Source organism: Callithrix jacchus, chromosome 2 (genome assembly GCF_049354715.1).
Source record: "Callithrix jacchus isolate 240 chromosome 2, calJac240_pri, whole genome shotgun sequence".
NCBI lineage: Eukaryota > Metazoa > Chordata > Mammalia > Primates > Cebidae > Callithrix > Callithrix jacchus.
The window spans coordinates 7,451,578-7,476,031 of record NC_133503.1 but is presented as its reverse complement, the minus strand read 5'-3'; the positions used below and the strand labels follow the sequence as shown (position 1 = coordinate 7,476,031).

The window sequence follows — 24,454 nt, the reverse complement described above, 5'->3', positions numbered from 1 at the left end:
GTCTCCCCAAATACTGGGATGCCCAGCCATTTAAATAAATTCAGAAGCAACAAAGGTTAAAAGAAGTAAGGGTAGGAGAGCTATGGATGCTATCCTCTTTGTCCCCAGCTCCACATTATCACCTCCTCTGTAACATCAGGCAGCTCAGGCAGTGACAGGTGGATACTATGGTACAAGTATCTGCTTGTGGAAGAAGATCAGATTGAAGATACAAGTGGCTGCATTTTCCACAAGCAGAGTTTTTCCCCTCTCTTCCCTTCCCTTGAGCCTCTCTCCCTTCCCTGGAGCTCTTCAGAATAGTTACTCACCCATTTGTGTTCAGAGACGAAGAGGGAAAGCAATTTCTCTTTAAAACCCACACCAGGCATGTGCCTATCATCTCAGCTACTTGGGAGGCCAAGGAGGGAGGCTCACTTGAGCACAGGAGGTCGAGGCTGCAGTGAGCTATGATTGCACCACTGCACTCCAGCCTGGGTGACAGAATGCAACCCTGTCTCAAAAAATAAATACATAAATTAAAAATAAAAACCTGGCCAGGCACGGTGGCTCACACCTGTAATCCCAGCACTTTGGGAGGCTGAGGGGGGTGGATCACGTGGTCAGGAGTTCCAGACCATCCTGGCCAACATGGTGAAACCCCATCTCTACTAAAAATACAAACATCAGCTGGGCATGATGGCATGTGCCTGTAATCCCAGGTACTTGGGAGGCTGAGGCAGGAGAATCACTTGAATCAGGGAGGGGGAGGTGGCAATGAGCTGAGATCCCACCACTGAACTCCAGCCTGGCAACAGAGCGAGACCCTGTCTTGAATAAATAAACAAATAAAACCCCTAGCAATACATTCGAGAATGGCATTGTGCATTCAAGAACAAAACTCTAGGCCGGGCGCGGTGGCTCACGCCTATAATCCTAGCACTTTGGGAGGCCGAGGTGGGTGGATCACGAGGTCAAGAGATCAAGACCATCCTAAGTCAACGAGGTGAAACCCCATCTCTACTAAAAATGCAAAAAAAATTAGCTGGGCATGGCGGTGTGCGCCTGTAGTCCCAGCTACTCGGGAGGCTGAGGCAGGAGAATTGCTTGAACCCAGAAGGCGGAGGTTGCGGTTAGCCGAGATCGCACCATTGCACTCCAGCCTGGGTAACAAGAGCGAAACTCCGTCTCAAAGAAAGAACAAAACTCTATTCAGAGAATATACAGGGCCTCACCCTGGGGGGAAGCCTCCTTATCCTTCACTCCCTATACTTTACTTTCTCCGTATGACGTTGGAAATGTATACAAATGAAAGCCAATAGCTCACAGGTGAGGGGGTTAGTCTACTTTTCAGATTCCACATTTTATTTCCACTAGAGCGTGTATGACTTTTACAAGTCAAACTAGTGGAATTTGGCCCCATTTTGGTAAATACCAAGGTATGTGATGATGCCGTTTCCTTTTGTTTTGTTTTTGTGTTTTCTTTTTTTTATTTCTGTGATGATGCTGTTTCTACACACACAATGTGTTAATCTGGAAGAAATGGATAAAAATATAACTCAGTTTTAGAATGCGGCATGAATATGAGAACGCAGACTAGAGGCCTGATCATGATAAAATTCGACTTAGTTTAATTAGCAGGAGCATTAATGATGTGGTGGATATTTAATTTCTCGATTTTTAAAAAATTTTCTTAACCTGTGGAATTACCGTGTCTGGCTCTAGAAGCCTGGGTCTTTTAAGTTCTTTTCCATGTTTTCGATTAAATTTTGATTCTTCGTTAAATGATATTTTCCCCCCAGTGCTTTCACTTGGTATTTCCATATTTTAAAGGAGCCCACGGCAAGAGAAAATTGCATAATAGATGCTGAGAAACAGAACAGCTGTGATTAATTCAAGTGGGTTTGCTCAGGTAAAGTGTATTCATCATCTGCATTAATATAGCGTGTCTTCAGCAAGAATGAAATTATCGTCTCCTTCCTTGGGTGATTCTCTGTGGGGCCATGATACTGTCATTGGTTTAGAAACAGTAAGAATAAAGCAAGCCTTTATAAAGAAGCTTAGATACGGTCAAGCCATAAGATGTATCTGAGACAGCTGGACTTTTGGATCGGTGAACAGATCGGGTCTTTATTAAACACCTGTGTAAGTCAGATACTGTGCTGAGCTGGAGGTGGAAGAATGAGTGGCCAATGCCAGGTCACAGAGGCCATGTCATTTCCCAAGGCTGTGCCCTGGATCTGCTGTAATCTGCCTTCTCACACTGTCTCATTGGCTGTAACAGAGCTTAGGTTCAAGTACAACCATAAGAGCTGCTAAATCTAAGGGGAACCAGTGACATGAGCAGGTTTGGGGTCACTGCTGATAAGCCAAACACACCAATGACACACTGGATTCTAGATCCCAGCAAGGCCATGGCTCGTTCCAGAAGTGCGTTTTTTGGGGCACCCCACAGCTGCGTCTAATCCCTGCCCCATTTCCAGCCCTAGGGAGTGTTTCCATCTGTTTGAAAGCCATTGTTGTCTGAGAGTGAGGACCACAGCTGCTGATCTACATGGTAGAAGGATCCACATGCATCTACCATTGTCCCCTTTTTGCTTTTGAGGTGAACTTTCACTCTTGTTGTCCAGGCTGGAGGGCAATGGCGCAATCTCAGCTCACCGCAACCTCCGCCTCCTGAGTTCAAGCAATTCTCCTGCCTCAGCCTGCCAAGCGGCTGGGATTACAGGCATGTGCCATCACGCCTGGCTAATTCTGTATTTTTAGTAGAGACAGGTTTCTATGTTGTAATTTTAGTAGAGACAGTTCTCCACATTGGTCAGGCTGGTCTCGAACTCCCGACCTCATGTGATCCACCCACCTCGGCCTCCCAAAGTGCTGGGATTACAGGCATGTGCCACCACGCCTGGCCTGTCCTCCTTTTTGTCCATAACCAGAACCCTGACATGAGGACAGAATCCAGTCCTTGGCACACCCCTGTGCAGGTTGCTGGGCTTGCTCTGAGCTATGCCTGTATCATGTACGTATGTGTGCGTGTGTGCATGTACGTGTTCTCATTCGGGAGAAACATCATGACAAAGGAGTAAAGAACAAGTTAATTTTCGTAGTAAATTCTGACACTGAAACAGTTATCCTCAGTGACCTCAGCTATATTCCAGTCCTTCCCAGATCTTGGGTAGACCTCTGCTCCAACATTCAATTTGTTAAAAGAAAAACCTTAGGCAAATTACATTTAACAGAGTGTAATGGAGCAAAGAATGATCCGTGAATCCGGCAGTCCTCAAGCCAGAGTAGGTTCCAGTGCAGAGGGAAGCTCTGTGAGAAGCTCTAGTGCAGCCACGTGGTGGAAGGTTTATGGACAGGGAAAGGAAAGTGATGTACAGAAAGTGGAAGTGAGGTACAGAAATAGCCAGATGGGTTACAGCTCAGCGTTTGCCTTATGTGATGGTTAATACTGGGTGTCAACTCGACTGGACTGAAGAATGCAGAGGATTGCTCCTGGATGCATTTGTGAGGGTGTTGCCAAAGGAGATGAACATTTGAGTCAGTGGACTGGGAGAGGCTGACCCACCCTCAACCTGGGTGGGCACCAGCTAATCGGCTGCCAGCCAGTGCATCCAGCATAAAAGCAGGCAAAAGAATGTAGAGAGATTCGACTAGCTTAGCCTCCCAGCCTACATCTTACTCCCATGCTGAATGCTTCCTGCGCTCCCCAACATCAGACTCCAAGTTCCTCAGCTTTGGGACTCGGACTGGCTCTCCTTGCTGCTCAACTTGCAGATAGTGTATTGCGGGACCTTGTGATTGTGTGAGTTTATTACTCCTTAATAAACTCCCATATATACGTATACATATATATATATATAAGAGCCCCACAGAGACTCACCACACATATATATATGTGTGTATATATATATATATGTATACATATTTATATGTGTGGTGAGTCTCTGTGGGGCTCTTATTACTTCTGTCCCTCTAGAGAACAGTGACTAATACACCTTAGTTGAACATGGTTTCAACAGTTGCCTGCCTTTCATTTGCCAAAACTTGGCAATTGGCACAAGAGTAGATTATAGTCCGTTGACACATCCAGCTAGGTCACAGTTCAATATGGACAGAGGAAGCTCTAAGCTGAACTTAAAATATGTAAGCCAGCAGTACTAGGCTAAATTTAATAGATTCCATCAAGGTCTTATATAAGCCATTTGCACATTAGTATAAATTTTAATCCCAAAGGGGTACGTACAATTCTCAATGCAATGGTTACGACGCTCCCTTTTCCTTTCTCTCAGGAGAGAAAGTAGGATGGATAAAAAGTACAGATGCAGCTGGGCACGATGGCTCACCCCTGTAATCCCAGTACTTTGAGAGGCCGAGGTGGGTGGATCATGAGATCAGGAGATCCAGACCAGCCTGGCCAGTAGAGTGAAAACCAGTCGCTACTAAAAATACAAAAATTAGCCAGGTATGATGCCGCGCACCTGTAGTCCCAGATACTGGAGAGTCTGAGGCAGAAGAACTGCTTGAACCCAGGAGGCAGAGGTTACAGTGAGCCGAGATCATGCCACTGCACTCCAGCCTGGTGACAGAGTGAGACTCCATCTCAAACAAACAACAAAAAACGTACAGATGTTGGCCGAGTGCAGTGCTGCTCACCTGTAATCCCAGCACTTTGGGCGGCCAAGGTGGGTGGATCACTTGCACTCAGGAATTCAAGACCAGCCTGGGAAACATGGCGAGACACTGTCTCTACAAAAAAATACAAAAATTAGCCAAGTACGATGGCGCACACCTGCAGTCCCAGCTACCTGGGAGGCTGACGTAGGAGAACTGCTTGAGCCTAGGAGGTGGAGGCTGCAGTGAGCCATGGGAAACAGAGTGAGAACCTGTTGCTAAATAATAATAGTAAAACAAAATAAAATAAAAAGCGTTTTATCTCGCTTATAAGTAAAGGACATTTTATTATTTTTCCGGAGTATTCTGGTTGTTCTCCACGACTGCAGAGCCTCAGCCCGGTATTGAGTGAAACTCAGCCAGCTGCCTGGGAGTCACTGACCTCAAATGGAAGCCCAGGTCACAGCGTGTAGACTGGAAGCAAGTTCTTTCCCCTTTCTCAGGGACAAACCTTTCCAAGGGGACAAACCTTTCTGACGCTCTGGAGTCCCCCAAGCAATGAGTGGATGGTGATGGTGCCTAATTGGTGACACCTTTATGCAAAAGCAGGTTCATTTTCTCTTTCCCAGTGGGTGGGGCAATGTCATGGTCAAAGCTACAGGGCCACAGCAACAGCAAATTACACCTCAGCACTTCTGCCAACCTCCTGGGTTAACTGCCTTTGCAGACCTCTGTGTGAGGCAGAGCTAGGAGGAAAAACAACTTAGACTTTCAGTAATCTCTTGGGGGTGACGCCTTCAACCGCTTAAAGCGAATAAAAAAAAAAAAAACTCTTAGAAATTTCGGTCCCTTTTTAAATTCTTCCCAGGCTTACTCCATCGATCATCCAAGCTGAAACCACTCTTAGGATATATTGTACGTGGAGACCACACTACATCATTGGAGTTCTGACATCGCCACGGTTCTGTAGTAGGTTACAATGCAAGGTAACAAATTACAATGGTGGACATTGACAAATTCAGTTTTGGGGGAGTCTAAATTAATTTTGAGCGGCTTCAAGTTGGTTTAGAAAGTAATTTTTAAATAAATCACAGGTGGACTGGGAAAGAGAGCTCCAAAGACTGATGTGCGGAAAGGAACTTCACGGCCAAATCTGGCTTTAGCAGTTCCATGAGAGGAATGGGAGCGTCACTTAGGTCCAGACGCCCTAAGAACAGGGCAGGCAGGGGGAGAAAGGGTCGACCTTACAGGCAAAAAAGAAAAAAAAAAGGTATCATCAAACGATAAAGTGTGCCTCTAGGATCCTATAGTTGGCCTTAATTCATCTTACTTCCCAGAGGCAAAATTGAAGTCCTCCCTCCCTCCCTTCTTTCCTTCCTTCCTTCCTTCCCTCCCCTTCCTTCCCTCCTTTCTTCCTTCCTTCTTTCCTTCCTTCCCTCCCTCCCTTTTCTTCCTCTCTTCCCTTCCTCCCTTTCTTCCTTCCCTCCCTCCCTCCCTCCTTCCCTCTTTCCTTCCTTTCTTCCCTCCATTCTTTCCCCTTCCCTTCCCCTCTCCTTCCTCTTCCCTTCCCTCCATCCTTTCTTTCCTCTATCCTCCCTTCCTCCCGTTTTTCCTTCCTTCCTTCCTTTTTTGTAGAGATAGGGTCCTCACTCTGGTGCCCAGGCTGGAGTTCAGTGGCACAATTATGGTTTGACCTTCTGGGATCAAGCAATCCTCCTGCCTCAGTATCCCAGGTGCTGGGACTATAGGCATGTACCACCATGCCTGGCTAATTAAAAAAAAATTTTATTTTGTAGAGATAGAGGCTGGGTATGTTGCCCAGGGTGGTCTCAAACTCTGAGCCTCAAGCAATCCTTCCTCCTTGACCTCCCAAAGAACTGGGATTACAGGCATGAGTCACCTTGCAAAGCCTAAAGCTGGATTTCTTAGAGTACACGAAACCGAATTATATAGCCCTGTGTCTGATATAGTAGATAACTCTAAAAGTACCATGGCTTTGGGAATACATTACAGATAAGAGAGGTGGTAGGTAAAACAGAAAGAGCGAAGAATCAGGAAGCAGGAAACCCGTATTCAGTTCCCACTCTTCATACCTGCTTGCTGTGGGTACCGGGATCTCTCTGGACCTCAGTTTCTTCATCTAGGAAGTCGTGGAATAAAGTCCTTTACGATTCTTAAGGAGATGTTGGAAATGCTATGAAATCTGTTGCCCCTTTGAAGCTGTAAAGAATAACGCATTACTATTGTTGCTGCTGCTATTGTGTGTGCATGTGAGAAGGCAAGGTATTCTGTTTGGACTGCAGTCATGCTATCGTGATTTATTTATTTATGTTTCTTTCTTTCTTTTTTGAGACAGAGTCTCACTCTGTGGCCCAGGCTGGAGTGCAGTGGCACAATCTCCACTCACTGCAACCTCGGCCTCCCGGGTTCAAGTGATTCTCCTGCCTCAGTCTCCTGAGTAGTTGGGATTACAGGCATGTGCCAACATGCCCAGCCAATTTTTGTATTTTTAGTAGAGATGGGGTTTTCACCATATTGGGTAGGCTGGTCTCAAACTCCTGACCTCAGGTGATCCCCCGGCCTCTGCCTCCCAAATTGCCTGGCCATAGTTTAAAACAGATATTCACACTGCCTACTATGGGAGCACGGGAAGATACAGAACTGAGTAGAATGCTCTCTTTGAGATAACTGAATGGATTCCACAACACCCTAAGAAACGTAAAGATTGCCTGCCATCTTGGAGACTCACAGATCCTTTTACAAAGAGCAGAGACAAAAAGAATCTACATCAAGTGAAGCGTTTTTCCCCCACAAAGAAATATTCATTTCTCAGTGCATAGGGGAATCAATTAGCCACAGTGCCCTGTTCAGGTAGACTTCAGATTAGCTCGAGACCGCTCCACTATAGATAATTAACCTTCGTACCCAAATTAGCAGTGAAATAAGCCAGTTATTAGTTTTCATAATGAACAAAATTGAGTATTTTGAAAAAGTTAAACCCCTAGAGCTTAAATTAAAATAAGCATCTGGGAGAAATCCCTAAAGCATACTTCAATTCATTAATACTACAAATTCCACAGCAGATTGAACTGACAATGTGCTTTCTCTAAAGGAAATTGAGTCCCTCAAATAATCATTTGGATTGACCTCAGAGAGTGATTCTATTTGATGCCCAGAATCACAAAGACCAGCTGAATAACTGAGTTGATGTCCTTTTCTTGCTAAGAGGCAAGCGGCTGGCAGACAAGAGGAAAGAGCTACACGGGGCTCTAAAACAAACAAATAGCTTTATTAAAGGTCTAAAAGAAAAGTGTCTTAACTCCAGCCGGAGGACATGCTCCCACTGACTTAACTTTCACTGTGAAAGTCTGCGGACTGTGGCTCATTGAGCTGAGTGTCACAAGGATTGGTGCTTTCACTTACTGGCCCTATGACCTTGGAAAAGCCGTTGACCTTCTCCACATCCCAATTACCTCCTTGGTAAAAATGGGAGCAATAATGAATCACCTCGTTCATTTTAGGGTTTTCTGGATCAAGGTACACAAAGCTCTATACATAGAAAGGTACTACAACCATTAACGCAGTCTTTTCTCTTAGCTGGAAAGTATACTTAACCTCACGCTTCCCATCCGTATTCTCCTAGGGGAATTATAAGATGGCAAAATAACCGTGAACTTGGATATTGATAAATATTTGTTAGAAATATTTGACTGGGCATGGTAGCTCATACCTATAAGCCAGGTACTTTGGGAGGCTGAAAGATCGCTTGAGCCCAGGAGCTCGAGAACAGCCTTGACAACATAAGAATTCATCTCTACTAAAAACTGTAAAACTTGTTCTCTTTCTTTCTTTCTTCCTTCCTTTCTTCTCCCCTCCCTCTCTCCCTCCCTCCCTCTCTCCCTCTCTCCCTCTCTCTCTCTCTCTCTTCCCTGTCTCCCAGGCTGGAGTGCAGTGGCACAATCTGAGCTCACAGTCTGAACCTGGGACGGGGAGGCAACCTCCCCATCTCGGGTTCCAGCCATTCTCCTGCCTCAGCTTCCCAAGTAGCTGGGATTACAGGTGTGCGCCTTCATTCCTGGCTAATTTTGTATTTTTAATAGAGACAGGGTTTCACCATGTTGGCCAGGCTGGTAAATGTTTCTTTCTAAGAAACTGGATGGCCAGGCATGGTGGCTCATGCCTGTAATCCCAGCACTATGGGAGGTTGAGGCGGGTGGATCACAAGGTTAAGAGATCGAGAGCATCCTGGCCAACCTGGTGAAACCTCATCACTACTAAAAATACAAAAATTAGCTGGGTGTGGTGGCACATGCCTATAGTCCCAGCTACTTGGGAGGCTGAGGCAGGGATATAGCTTGAACCCAGGAGGCAGAGGTTGCGGTGAGCTAAGATCACACCAGTGCACCCCAGCCTGGCGACAGAGACTCCATCTGGAAAAAAAAAAAAAAAAGAGAGAGAGAGAGAAATAGGATTTGTCAGCCTCTTTCTTCAGCCTCTCAGCTTCCTTGAACTTCGGGAGCAGTCTATACAGACCTGCTCCCCGTGAAACAACTCATATCATCCCTTGAATTTTAAAGCAGTGCAATCCTTAGAGTGTAAATAATGGCATTACCATCACCCTCAGGTTTATAAGCTCTATACGGGGATGGAAAAGTACTGGGATAGACCCAGCCCACCCCCAGACGTGGCAGCTGGGGCCAGCAGATGCCATTTCATCGTTCTGCTCAGCTTAGAATTCACCCTTCCTGACATAGGCAGAAATGGCCTGATGAGCTTGGGAAGCAGGCTCTGGACTGGTGATTTTGGGTGGCACAGGGCCCTCGACGCTGGCGTTGCCTGTAGGACTAGGCTCAGGCAGCCCTCTCATTCCCTACAGTTCATTCATTCAGGAGGCCAACCAGTGCAAACAAGGAAAGAACGAAGTCAGCAAACTGTTCTGTCGGCTCTGGAATGCATTCACATCAGACAGTGGCAAGAATGAGCTGGCTACCGAAAGTAATCAAGGTGAGGTTGCAGCGGAGATGAAGATAAATTCAGAGGGATTTTTCATGCACATGAAGAGGGTGTAAGGGAGACACGGTGGCCTCTATGAGGAGACAGGATAATTTATTGGGAGAGGAAGAAAACAGTGAAACAGAAATTCAATGAATATTTGCCCGAGTATTCAAAAGGAGGCTGTAAGCAGATGCTTGGATTGAGCACAACATCCCCAAGGGAGAAAGCAGCATAGTAAGAAATCAAGACTGAATCAGAAAAAGAGATGATGAAGAAATTAAAAATTCAAAAGACAAACAGAGCTAAGGTACCCATCGAATCTGTATGAGCATCCAGGCCTGGGAAGAAGGAGACTCATGCACGTTTCTTACCTAGGTCAGGCTGGCTACATTAGAGTGCAGGCATTTCTTAGCTCCAGTTTCAGTGTGTGAAGTCAGGGGCAGGCAGGGGCCAGGGGCTGGGCACATGATTCAGAGCCACATCCAGGCTCTAAGTCCACCTGGGCCAGGTAGAGAGCAGGAAAGGTTCCACTGGGCAGAACAGAGATTACAGAACAAGGGCTGAAGATGCCAGAAGATGTTTGGCTTTCTGGAGTCCAAGGACGAGCTGAGATTCATGAGGAAGTTCACAAGCATTTGTGGATTTTCTTCCTTCCTTGTTTATACTGGCTGGCCTTCTAAGTGAATGAGCTATAGTGATTCTGACAGATCGGTGATCCCCAACATTTTTGGCACTAGGGACCAGTTTCATGGCAGACAATTTTTCCACAGACCAAGGTTGGGAGGAGGGGATGGTTCTGAGATGATTCAAGTGCATTACACGTATCGTACACTTTCTATTATTACACTGAAATATATAGTGAAATAATTCTACAACTCACCATCACATAGAATCGGCGGCAGCCCTCAGCTCGTTTTCCCGCAACCAGACGGTCACACCTGGAGGTGATGAGAGACAGTGACAGATCATCAGGCATTGGATTCTCGTAAGGAGTTCAAAACCTAGGTCCCACGCATGTGCAGTTTATAGTAGGGTCCATGCTCATGTTAGAATCTAATGTGGCTGCTGATCTGACAGGAGGTGGAGCTCAGGGGGTGATGAGAGCAATGGGGAGCAGCTGTAAATACAGATGAAACTTCACCCCCACCTGCTGCTCACCTCCTGCTGTGCGGCCTGGTTCCTAACAGGCCACAGACCAGTACTCTTGGGGACACCCGTGATAGATGATTAGAATTGATGACCAACTTCTGTTTTACTGAGGGACAACTAAGGAAACTCAGAGACTAAAGAAAACAAAAACAAAACAACAAAGCATGCTTCACTGAATGGACATTTTCCCCAAGAAGATGTGAACATGGCCAACAGATTCATGAAAAAGTGGTCAGCATCACTAATCATCAGGGAAATGTGAATCAGAACCATAATGAGATATCGCCTCATACCTGTCAGGATGCATATTATCGAAAGACACGAGACAAAAAGTGGTCGCTGAGGATGTAGAGGAAAGAGAACCCTGTACATTGTTGGTGAGAACGTAACTTGGTGTGGCCATTATGAAAAACGGTATGGAGTTTCTTAAAAAGATTAAAAAATAGAACTTCCATACGATCCAACAATTCCCTTACTAGGTACATACCTGAAGGAAATAAAATCAGTGCCTCCTGGAGAGACACTAGAATCAGTGCAGTGTTTTTCACAACAGCTAAGTGGAAACAGCCTATCAGTGGATGAATGGATAAAGGAATTGTGTATATACACAATGGAATACTACTTGGTCTTTTGTTTCTTGAGACAGGGTCTTGCTCTGTCACTCAGGTTGGAGTGCAGTGCACAATCCTAGCTTACCATAGCATCAACCTCCTAGGCTCGAGATCCTCCCATTTCAGCCTCCTGAGTAGCTGAGACTACAGGCGTGCACCACCGCACTCAGACACATTTTCATTTCTGTATTTTTTTGTAGAGACAACGTTTGGCTATGTTGCCCAGAGTTTGCTATGTTCAGTACTTTTTGAACTCCTGGGCTCAAGCAATCTTCCCAACTTAGCCTCACAAAGTGCTGGGATTACAGGCGTGAGCCACTGCACCTGACCTTATTCAGCCTTAATAAAGAAGAGGAGTGAGCCATTTGCAGCAATATGGATGAAACTACGCTAGGTAAAATAAGCCAGACACAGCAAGAAAAATACTACATGATGTCACTTACAGGTGGAATCTAACAAGAGTCAAATACATAGAAATGAAGCACAGAATGGCGGTCACCAAAGGCAGGCAGGCAGGAGAAATGGGATGTGGGTCAAAAGGTACAAGGTTGCAGTTATGTATCTGCAGTAAGTCTGGAGCTCTAATGTACAGCATGAAGACTGTAGTTAATATTTTACTGTGTAGAGGCCGGGCGCAGTGGCTCAAGCCTGTAATCCCAGCACTTTGGGAGGCTGAGGCGGGTGGATCATGAGGTCAACAGATCGAGACCATTTTGGTCAACATGGTGAAACCCCATCTCTACTAAAAATACAAAAAATTAGCTGGGCATGGTGGCGCGCGCCTGTAATCCCAGCTACTCAGGAGGCTGAGGCAGGAGAATTGCCTGAACCCAGGAGGTGGAGGTTGCGGTGAGCCAAGATCGCGCCATTGCACTCCAGCCTGGTAACAAGAGCGAAACTCCATCTCAAAAAAAAAAAATTTACTGTGTAGAAGAAAATTGATAACAGAGTAGACTTGGGGTGCTCTTCCCACAAACACACACACACACATACACACACAGGGGATTATGTACGTTGACGGGTATGCTAATTTGCTTGACTGTGATCATTTTACTACGTATGTGTATAACAAAATAACATGTTGTATACCTTCAATATAGACAATACAAATTAAAAAAAAGCAAACACATGGTCTGCAGCTATGAATACCATATAGATGGAGAAATAACTAGAAGGTGAGGCTGGGTACAGTGGCTCATGCCTATAATCTCGGCACTTTTGGAGGCTGAGAGGTAGGAGGATCACTTGAAGGTAGGAATTTGAGATCAGCTTGGGCAACATAGTGAGAACCCTGTCTCTATAAAAAAGAAAAAAATTCAGTTAGATGTGGTGGCATGCACCCGTAGTCCCAGCTACTTAGGAGGCTGAGACAGCAGAATCATTTGAGCTCTGGAGTTCCAGGCTATGGCAAGCCCTGATCGCTTCACTGCACTCTAGACTGGGCTACATAGTGAGGCCCTGTGTCAGAAATAAAAAAAATTGAAGCTGAATTCTATAAAAAGTTACTTCTAGGTGTCTCTCCCAAATTGGGGGAACTGTCTATGTCCATTCAGTTTCCCACATTGCTACCATGGTTGATTTAAAAATGGAGGAATCTAAGATCTCGTGGGGGAAAACCCAGAGACGAACGATCAGTAGCAAACTTCTATAAGTCCCTAGAAATACATGATGTTTTAAGAAAAGAAAAAAATAGCACACCAAATATAGAAGATATCAATCTAATTTTAAATGCCTTAATTTAGTAACAGTGCATGTGCCATCCTTCTGTGCCCCAGAAACTTTTTACACGTTCCCTTCTTTGCGGTCCTAAATGAATTTGTTGTGCTTTGCTGCGGTTAACATAGATGCTAAAGAGACTTACTCCAAATCTGATCCTCCCTCCAAATGTTCAGTGTGTTTCTGATTTTGCTACGGTTGTTAATTCTAGCTTCTTGGATCACACTATAGCCCTTGAGTAACTTGGACGCATGAGACAGTCAACATTTTTGCATAACTTTATTTAGCTCCTAATGCTTTCAAAGTCTTCCTCAAACCCTCACCCCTCACGCGCAGGTTTACATGGTAACTTGAAACCAAAACACAGCTTGGCAGGCCTCTCACTTGAATCTCAGCTCATTCTCCCCTGCAGACACCAGACAGCTTTTCTAAAGCCTGGATTTTTCTTTCCATTTCCTCTATGTCTCACTCGGATTACTGCAACACTCCACACCTTTCATGCCATCTGTTTCACCACGCGGTTCTGTTCCAACCCTCAGTGCCCTCATTTTGAATCAGCCCCAGTGGAAGTCACTATGGCACGGTACTCTTGAGCATGGCTTTGAGGAACAGACAGACCTGGTTTTGAATCCTGAATTCTGTATTCTAGCGGACATGTGTCTTGGAGACCTAGTTTCTGACCTAGCATAATAAATGGCCACAAACGCAGTGGCCTAACACAACAGAAATTTATTATCATACTGTTCTGAGGCTCAGAAGTCCAAATAAGTCTCACAAGGGTCATATCAAGGAGTCTGCAGGGCTGGGTTCCTTCCTAAAGAGAATCAATTTCCCTGTCATTTCCAGCTTCCAGACACCACCCATGTTCCTTGTCTCACGGTTTCTTTTCCACCTTTAAAGCCAGAGATGTTCAGTTGAGTCATCCTCAGGCTGCCTCTCTCTGACACGAACTCTTCTGTACCCCTCTTCTCTTTAGGGGTACCTTATTGATTACATTGAACCTTACTGATTACATTACACATGGCTAATCCAGGATAATCTTCCTATTTCAGGGTCAGCTGATTAGCGACCTTAATTCCATTTGCTTCTTCCTTGATTCCCTTTTGCCATGTAATTGAACATATTCATAGGTTCTGTGAACATCTTTGGAGACCATTATTCTGATTTCCATACCTGCTTATGTTCCAGAAAGTCCCCAACTTCTGGGAGCTGGCCGTGTGCAAAGGCTGCCTCCCACCCCAAGGGGCTGACTATAATAGACACTTCCTTTTCCAGGCCCAGACTGGTGACCTGGGCTCTGCCCATCAGAGGTGCCCGCACTGGGGTTGGGCATGGGACACACCAAGAAGCAAGGAGCAAAACTTTCAGGTGAAGCATGGGGCATTTTTCCCAGCTGCGTACACTCAACACTGGGTCTTTAGCCCTTTCAATGTTTCTGTAAGCCTCATAGCCACCCCCTTTTCTTTCCCATGTTTTCAATATATTTTTAATATATCCCTTTGCTGCTGGCCCATCATTGCCTTTTTTTTGGTGACAGAGTCTCACTCTGTCACCCAGGCTGGAGTGCAGTGGCATGATCTCGGCTCACTGCAACCTCCGCCTCCCGGGTTCAAGCGCTTCTCTTTCCTTAGCCTCCTGAGTAGCTGGGATTACAGGCACACGCCGGCACACCCGGCTGATTTTTGTATTTTTAGTAGAGACAGGGTTTCACAATATTGGTCAGGCTGGTCTTGAACTCATAACCTCAGGTCATCCACCCCCGTTGGCCTCCCAAAGTGCTGGGATTACAAGGCAAGAGCCACCACACCCAGCCCCATCATTTCTGACTGTTTGCAGCTATGAGCCCTAAATCAGGAGTTTCCAACGCCGGGCCATGGACTGTGGCCTGTTAGGAAGTGCACGGCACAGCAGGAGGTGAGCGGTGGATGAGCTGGCAAAGGTGAGCTCTGCCTTCTGTCAGATTAGCAGTGGCATTAGATTCTCATAGGAGCGAAACCCCTATTCGGAACTGTACATGCAAGGGATCTAGGTTGCGGGCTCCTTATGAGAATCTAATGAAAAATATAACGGGACTGAATCATTCCAAAACCATTCCCCCTACCCCAGTCCATGGAAGAATTGTCTTCATGAAACTGGTCCCTGGTGACAAAAAGGTTAGGGACCATTGACATAAATGACACAGAAACCTACCAGCTGTGTGACGCTGGACAAGACACGGAGCTTCCTTGGTCTCAGTTTCTTCATGCAATATCAACCTCAAAAGTTTGGGTGAGGGTAAGGCTGGGCGTGATGGCTCATGCCTGTAATCCCAGCACTTTGGGAGGCTGAGGTGGGTGGATCACCTGAGGTCAGGAGTTTGAGAGCAGCCTGACCAACGAAACCCTGTCTCCACTAAAAATACAAAACTTTAGCTGGGCATGGTGGTGCGCACCTGTAATCCCAGCATACTTGGGGGCTGAGGCAGGAGAATTGCTTGAACTTGGGAGGCAGAGGCTGCGGTGAGCTGACACGACGCCAGTGCACTCCAGCCTGGGTGACAAAGCAAGACTCTGTTTCAAAAGAAACCAACAAAACAAAACAAAATCAAAAAAAGCAAAAGTTTTGGGGAAGGTGAATGGGATAAGGTGTAAAGAGTTTGTCACAGGACCTGGCTCCTGAGAAACATTTAATTAATGATAGGAAAAGGAGGAGAATGAAATAATACTTACACCCTGCATTGGAAAAAAATCTCAAGCTGGCAGAAGTTACACAGTAAGGGAAGATCTCACTACTACACGTTAGCCTGGGAGACAGTGTAAGACCCTGTCTCTTACACTGTTGCCCAGGCTAACGTGTAGTGGTGAGAGGGGAGGGGAGGGGAGGGGAGGGGAAGGGAGGGGAGGGAAGGAAAGAGAAGGGGACTTTTTAGCCAGTCATGGTGGCTCGTCCCTATAGTCCCAGCTACTTGGGAGGCTGAGGTGGGAGGATCACTTGAGTCCAGGAGGCTGAGCCTACAGTGAGTTGATTGTGCCATTGCATTCCAGCTTGGGTGGCAAAATGAGACCCTGTATCTAAATAAACAAATAAATAATTCTTCCCCTTTTAGATGAGCTGATGGAGGATGATTTCAGCCTCCTGCTAAGTCCAGGGATGGGAAGGAACAGCCAGCAATGGGCCCCTACAATCCCAACCAGGCTTCTGAAATCTCTCATCCTGTGACAGGGGACGGAGGGACCTTGAAGCTCTAAGACAGTCTCCTTGTCTCAGGGCCAGGACCTGGGTTCCCAGGCCAAGCTCTGACCTGCAATCCATTAGCAAGATGATGTGGTTATCGATTACTGAGTCTGGAACCTCTCGGACGAGATGTCCAAGGTAGAGTGTGATGAAAAGTTGCTGGGCTGCGAACTGGTTGGCCATTGGTGGCAATTTTGCTTAGTGTCCTCATTTTGCTATGCACCATGCTTTATGTAGGGTTGACTCTAAATGCACCATGCCAGCCACTGGTGGCGTATCAAGCTGTTGGCATGAGTGTTCAAAGGAAGATCCGATCCGGGGCCAGAAGAGAGTGACAAGAAGTTAGGGCAGATACTGTGGTTTCGGTTGGATTTCCATGGACAACGTTCAATGCTGAGCAGACCCTTCCTGAGAGCCAGCAGCCCCACGTCTCAGCCTCTGCCTCCACTGATCTTAAAGATGCAATGCTCTGAAGCCCATATCTGAAAGTGACACAAACCAAGAAGCAGGTCTTCACCTCTCCTTCTGTGCCCTCGTGTTTTGCTGAGACTGCTCGTCAGGGAAGAGCTGCCACATCAGGGGCCAAATAATAGGAGAAACCAACGGCAGCAACACTGCTTTTTTTTTTTTTTTTTTGAGACAGAGTTTCGCTCTTGTTACCCAGGCTGGAGTACAATGGCACAATCTCGGCTCACCGCAACCTTTGCCTCCTGGGTTCAGGCAATTCTCCTGCCTCAGCCTCCCAAGCAGCTGGGATTACAGGTACGCGCCACCATGCCCAGCTAATTTTTTGTATTTTTAGTAGAGACGGGGTTTCACCATGTTGGCCAGGATGGTCTCGATCTCTTGACCTCATGATCCACCCGCCTCAGCCTCCCAAAGTGCTGGGATTACAGGCTTGAGCCACCGCGCCCGGCTGCAACACCGCTTTTAACTGTGATGATGAGCACGCCACTCACCATATCAAAGTCAATTTCACCACCTGTAAACTGGGATGAGCCAAGCCAAAAGGTGGTTGTAAAGTCTATGAGCTCAAAGCCTGGAAAGGTGGCCACCCAAAGAGGTCCTGCAGATGGGATGTACCTAATAAATGTCATTTACCTTTCCCTAAATTTTTTTTTTTTGGCAGAGGGGATGGAGTCTTGCTCTGTCGCCCAGGCTGGAATGCAGTAGTGTGATCTTGGCTCATTGCAATCTCCTCCTCCCTGGGTTCAAGTGATTCTCCTGCCTCACCCTCCCAAGTAGCTAAGATTACAGGCATGCACCACCTGGCTAACTTTTATTTTTTTTGAGAACGAGTTTTACTCGTTACCCAGGCTGGAGTGCAATGGCGCATCTTGGCTCACCGCAATCTCCGCCTACTGGGTTCAGGCAATTCTCCTGCCTCAGCCTCCTGAGTAGCTGGGATTACAGGCACGCGCCACCATGCCCAGCTAATTTTTTGTATTTTTAGTTGAGACGGGGTTTCACCATGTTGACCAGGATGGTCTTGATCTCTTGACCTCGTGATCCACCCGCCTTGGCCTCCCAAAGTGCTGGGATTACAGGCTTGAGCCACTGCACCCGGCCCCCTAATTTTTTTTATCTTCAGCTAGGGCCTGCAGAGAATTTTAAGGAGGGTTCCTCTTCAGGGAAGACGAAGAAACAGCAGACCAGGGCCTGACAGTTGACAGGGGCTGAACAGGCAGGCTTCATTAAAAGATAATTGACCAGGGAGAGCAGCCCCGCACCTCAAGGTGAGGCACAGAGCACTTTTCCATATCAATAAGGTCAATTATCAGAGGATGTGGGTCTCCTTGGTGCGGCCATTAACCTATATTGCTCTTATTAACCTTTCTGATGAAGAATCTTTCAGAAATAATTATATTAAAGCACAATTCTCTGCAAGTTTAAAATATGTGACTGTTCCATTTCAGTACTCCCGTGTCACGAGATAATGAACACCTGATAGCCAGCGACCAGAATGAGGCTTTTCATCAGAGCCCTTTGCCTTGCTCTGCTGCGGGACCACAGCCAGTCCTGGAGGCTCCAGGGGATCCCTGCGCAGAGGGCTTTAGGGCTGGAAAGGGAGAAGTGAGCTTGGAGATAAGGGGTCAGACTGCTATGTAGAGGAAACAGCCACCCACTTGGTGTGTGTGACTCCTGACCAATGATTGCCCCACGACCTGTCCCTGGGCCTGGAATTCTTTCTTCCTTTATTTTTATTGACTTATTTATTCATTTATTTATTTTGAGACAGGCTGGACTACAGTGGTGTGATCTTAGCTCACTGCAGTCTCCAGCTTCCAGGGTCAAGTGATCCTCCCAACCTCAGCCTCCCAAGTAGCTGGGACTCTAGGCAAACAACTCCTACCACGCCCAGCTCATTTTTTTATTTTTTGTAGAGATAGGGTCTTGTTATGTTGCCCAGGCTGGGATGAAATTCCTGGTTTCAAGCTATCCTCCTACCTCGGCCTCCCAAAGTGCTGGAATTACAGACATGAGCCACAGTACCCGGCCTGAAATTCAATTGTACACTCTTGTCCCACCATGAGATATCAGATGTCAAGAGAAAGTCCTGAAAGAGGGGATGGCCCCGTTATTCAGATGTAATTCTGAGAGGTGTGAGGTAGGGATATGATCCTTTGCTGAGCACAGCTGAGTGTGGGTCAGATACTACCAAGTTTTCAAAACACCTGAGATGAGGATGATGCCTAACCACAAAAGAGTTGAGACTGGAACAGAAATGGTTGACTTTGCACAATTCCCGTCACTGCCTAAGCTCCAGGGAGGGCACAGACAGACCCGCCTGGAAGTCACACAGCCTCGAGCTGTCACTAGTTCATGTTTTCACACATTTGGCCTCCGCTTGGCTGTGCTCTGTCCAAGTCACAGCTGTAGTGGCAGTAGCCTCTGCAGTCCAAGAAGCACCATTTCAGAAGCTGTTTCTTTTTTTTTTTTTTTTTTTGAGACAGAGTCTCGCTCTGTTGCCCAGGTTGGAGTGCAGTGGTGTGATCTCGGCTCACTGCTTCCTCTGCCTCCCAGGTTCAAGAGATCCTTCTGCCTCAGCCTCCCAAGTAGCTGGGATTACAGGCACTCACCTGTAATCTAGCCACAATGCCTGGCTAGAATTACAGGCATGGGCCACCACACCCGGCCAGCCATTTCGTTTTTCACTGTTGAGATGCTGGCTTTATTTTTCCATCATAGTGCCTGTTTGAGGCAGAAGATTCACTTGTGTTTCTGAGACTGAAGAGCCTTCAGAACAACATCTAGCACCTAACAAGTCCTCAATTTCATTTCATTAGTAGGAGTGAACGTGCGTGAGGCAGACACAGGAAGCAGCTGAGTGAGGGTTTGGCCTTTAAACATAAACTCAAAGTAGGCGCTGGCCACTTTCCAACCTCATTCTGCCAACATCAAATTTGCTCTTTGGTATTTCAGAGTTTTCCTTCCACACTGAAGTCACTTTCCAACTTTGTCATATGAAGTTGGTGGGAAATGGGATTTCCGTTAGGTTCCATGCATTCCATGATTCCACTAAATCACAACTTAGTGGACTAAATGGAAGGGAAATATTTCCCCTAGACACAAGCCAGGGAGATGGGCATGGGATTCTGCAAAACCATGTACAATGAATGCTAGGCCTGTGTCACAACAAACGTGTAATAGTCACCAATATCAACATGGCCAGGTGTGATTGCTCCCTACTCTCATCCCAGTACTTTGGGAGGCTGAGGCAAGAGGCTCACTTGAACCCAGGCGTTTCAGACCAGCCTGGGCAATGTAGCAAAACCCTGTCTCTACAAGTTATTATTATATTTTAATTAGCCAGGTACGGTGATCTTAGCTACTGTGCTCAGCTACTGAGCACCTGTGGTCTCGGCTACTCAGGGTCTCAGCTACTCAGGAGGCTAAGGCAGGAGGATCAACTGAACCAGGGAGGAAGAAGCTGTAGTGAGCCATGATCATATCACTGCACTCTAGCCTGGGCAACAGAGTGAGACCCAATCTAAAAATAATAATAATGGGATGGGCACTGTGGCTCATGCCTATAATCCCAGCACTCTGAAAGGCCAAGACGGGTGGATTGCTTGAGGACAGGAGTTTGAGACCAGCCTGGCCAACATGGCTAAACCCTGTGTCTACTAAAAATACAAAAATTAGCCAAGTGTGGTGGTGCACACCTGTAGTCCTAGATACTTGTGAGGCTGAGGCAGGAAAATCACTTGAACCCAGAAGGCAGAGTTATAGTGTGCCAAGACTGTACCACTGCACTCCAGCAGTGGCGACAGGGTAAGACTCCTTTCTTTTTTCTTGAGACGAAGTCTCCCTCTGTTGCCCAGGCTGGAGAGCAGTGGCACGATCTCAGCTCACTGCAAACTCCGCCTCCCGGGTTTAAGCGATTCTCCTGCCTCTAATTCCTGACCTCGTGATTCACCCACCTCAGCCTCCCGAAGTGCTGGGATTACAGGTGTGAGCCAAGGTGCTCCGCCTCCATTTCTAAATAAATAAAGAAGAAGAAATAACACACTAATATCAACCCATTTTATAGATGAGGACATTGAGTCATAGAGAGGTTAACGAACTTTCCCAAGATCACATAGCTAGTACAGCAGAGCTAGAATTCACGCCCAAGCAGTTGGGTCTCAAGCCTATTTTTTAAAAACACGGCTCCAAAGAGGTGGCAGGTTGAGAATTTAGTTTACAGGTGTGGGCTAGAGAGGAGCCAACCAAGGCAAGGACTCTTGGATAAACTGAGTGAGACCTCAGTACAAGTCCCCGAAGGTCACTCTAGGTGAAGCACCCGGGAAGTGCCAGCCACACAGGGGTTAAAGAGCCGCAGTCAGGAAGTGACCAGGATCTTAATAAGCACAGAACTCAATCCAGGCAAGAATGAATCCTGTGTCCAGCACATAGCCAAAGTTCAAAGTTCACCTCTTTTTTTTTTGAGACAGAGTTTCATTCTTGTTGCCCAGCCTGGAGTGCAATGGTACGGTCTTGGTTCACTGCAACCTCCGCCTCCCAGGTTCAAGCTATTCTCCTGCCTCAGCCTCCTACTGACTAGTTGGGATGACAGGTGCATGCCGCCACACCCAGTTAATTTTTTTTTTTTTTTGTATTTTTAGTAGACACAGGGTTTCACCATGTTGGCCAGGCTGGTCTTGAACTACTTACTCCTAACCTCAAGTAGTCCACCAGCCTCAGCCTCCCAAATACTAGGATTATAGTCGTGAGCCACTGTGCCCAGCTAAAGTTCCCCTCTTGAACCAGCCTTTATCTCAAGGTAGATGCCCAGAGAATCAGCATCCAATTCTCCTTGTTGGGAGCAAAAAAACTGAAAGGATTCCTGAAGCATCTTAAGAGTTGAAACATCTCAAAGATAAACCGGCGCCAGAAAGCAGGAGCCCCGTGGCCAGACCTCGTGAGGTCCACTGGCCAGGGGCACGAGGTCCAAACATTGACACTGAGATTTTGCAGTGGGAGGGGGAAAAAAGGCATTTATTTGCAGCATGTCAAGCAAGGAAAATCAGGCAGCTCAGGCTTAGGACCCAGTCCTCCCAGTTGGCTTACGGTAAGGGCATTTAGAGAGAGGCAGGGCGACAAGCAAAGTCATACATCAGTACCTAGGGGTGATGCATTGTTTTGACCTAAAAAGGTGGGACATCTGGAAGCAGGGGGTCCTTAGGTTATATGCAGAGGTTGCAATGAGCCGCGATTCAAAGATTTTCTGATTCATGATTGGTTAAGGGGGTGAAGCTTTGTCTAAAAATGTGGGGTCAGCAGTAAAGAATGTTAGCTCTGGCCTATGAGCATAACCTCCTCCAGGTCCCGCAGAGAGAAATTTAGAAGAACCCAGCTTGAGTTCAGCCCTCCGCTCCCCTACATCTGAGGTCTACGTGCCAGGGCATCCACTGGGTGGAGGTCCAGGTTTCTGAAAAACAACTCAGGAACGTGTGCTGAAATGTCATGGTTAGTTTCTACAAGGAACCAAAATCTCGTGACTCTAACTTTTGTGGCTATTTTTGGTTGTTGTTGTGTGTTTGCTTGCATTTGAGATAGAGTCTCACTCTATCTCCCAGGCTGGAATGCAGCGGTGCAACCTCAGCTCACTGCAACCTCCACTCAGGTTCAAGCAATTCTCCTGCCTCAGCCGCCCATGGAGCTGGCATTACAAGTGCCTACCACCAAGCCCAGCTAATTTTGTTTTGTTTTGAGACGAAGTCTATTTTGCCCAGGCTGGAGTGCAGTAGCGTGATCTCTGCTCACTGCAACCTCTGCCTTCCAGGTTCAGGAGATTCTCCTGCCTTAGCTTCCCAAGTAGCTGGGATTATAGGCGCATGTCACTGTGCCCAGCTAATTTGTGTATTTTTAGTAGTGATGGGGGTTTCACCATGTTGGCCAGGCTAGTCTCAAACTCCTGACCTTGTGATGGGCCTGCATGGGCTTCCCAAAGTGTTGGGAATGCAGATGTGAGCCACCAAACCTGGCCATTTATTTTTTTAGTAGAGTCAGAGGTTTCACCATGTTGGCCAGGCTGGTCTCAAACTCCGGGGCCCAAGTGATCTGCCCACCTGGGCCTTCCAAAGGGCTGGGATTAGGCATGTGGCACTGCACCCGGCCAGATTGTTTTAAGCTATTATTTACTTCTCACAGCAAGTCTGGAATTTCCCTTGAAGAAACTCAGGATTTTTATTTTCATACTTGGGGGCAGAAGTGGTCAGCGGCTCCCTAAAAGGGGGGCCCTTCATCTGTCTCAAAGCCAAATGCTGTCTTCACCTTTACAGGGCAAAAAGCAAGCCAGAATGAAGAACCTGCCTACCAAAGTGGCGGTCTAGATGTTGGGGACAAATGCTCCCGAGTTATCCACCCAGAGCTTGCTTTTACCTCCACCATTCCCTAATTACAGAGCCTCAGAAAAAAAATTGCTTCATTTCTTCTGTGCCTTATTTTCTTCATTGCTAATGTAGGGCAGTAGTGAAGACTGAGTGAGTTAACACAGGTGGGGCTTAGTTAGGTTCATGTCCAACACATAACATGCACTAAATGAGCATAGAAAGAACAGATGAAGGCTGAGTGCGGTGGTTCATGCCTATAATCCAAGCACTTTGGGAGGCCAAAGTGGGTGGATCACGAGGTCAGGAGTTCAAGACCAGCCTGGCCAACATGGTGAAACCCTGTCTCTACTAAAGACAATACAAAAATTAGCTGGGCATGGTGGATTACTCCCTAGTAATCCCAGCTACTCAGGAGGCTGAGGCAGAGAATCACTTGAACCCGGAAGGCAGAGGTTGCAGTGAGCAGAGATGGTGCCAATGCACTCCAGCTTGGGCAACAGAGCACAACTCCATCTCAAAAAAAAAAAAAAAGAAAGAACAGATGAAGAAAGACACACACTGACTCGGGCGCGATGGCTCACGCCTATAATCCCAGCACTTTGGGAGGCCAAGGTAGGCAGATCATTTGAGGCCAGAAGTTCAAGACCAGCCTGGCCAACATGGCAAAACCCATGTCTACCAAAAATACAAAAATTAGCTGGGTGTGGTGGTGGATGCCTGTAGTACCAGCTACTTGAGGGGCTGAGGCAGAATCAACTCTTGAACCCAGGCGGGGAGCCGGCAATGAGTCGAGATTGCACCACTGCACTCCAGTCTGGGGGGCAGAGTAAGACTCTGTCCCAAAAAAAGAAAAGAAAGACACACTCTGGACTGGAGAGAACACAAGCCCAGCAGCCAGAGCTGTCTGATGCAGAAGGAGCAACATGGGTCTCCTTTACCCTGCGTGTGTTAAAGTCCTACCACATTAGGAACAAAGCGACGGAATGGAAAAATCACACGTGCCCTGGGGAGTCGTAAGGATTAGATGAGGCTTTGGTGATTCTCAAACCTGACTATGCAGCAGCAGCCCTGGAAAGCTTGTTAAAACCCTTTGGCTGCCCCCGACTCCCACCGCCCAGAGATTCTGATTCAGTAGCTGAGGCCTTGGAAATAAGCACATCTAACAATACCCAAGTGATGCTCCATGCTGCTGGTCTCCTGACCACCCTTCAGAAACCACTGGCCAACCCAGGAGTGGTGGCTCATGTCTATAATCCCAGCACTTGAAAAAGCTGAGACAGGAGGGTCACTTGAGCCCAGGAGTTTGAGAACAGCCTGGGTGACATAACAAGACTCTGTCACTACCAAAAAATTTTTAAA

General features: G+C 46.8%; 1 protein-coding gene across 2 annotated transcripts in view; it reads right to left on the bottom strand.

The window, feature by feature from the left end:
• Positions 1-24,454, bottom strand: part of LOC108588901 (uncharacterized) — a 903,226-nt gene that overhangs the window by 837,142 nt on the left and 41,630 nt on the right. For both annotated transcript variants that reach the window (XR_013528665.1, XM_078354323.1), the window contains 2 exons: positions 10,469-10,526; positions 6,687-6,813 (listed from right to left, as the gene is read on the bottom strand). Coding sequence is in view for 1 of the 2 variants with exons in the window: in XM_078354323.1 (XP_078210449.1) it covers positions 6,687-6,733 (47 nt within the window). In the remaining variant the exon portion in view is untranslated. The remainder of the gene's footprint in view (positions 1-6,686; positions 6,814-10,468; positions 10,527-24,454) is intronic.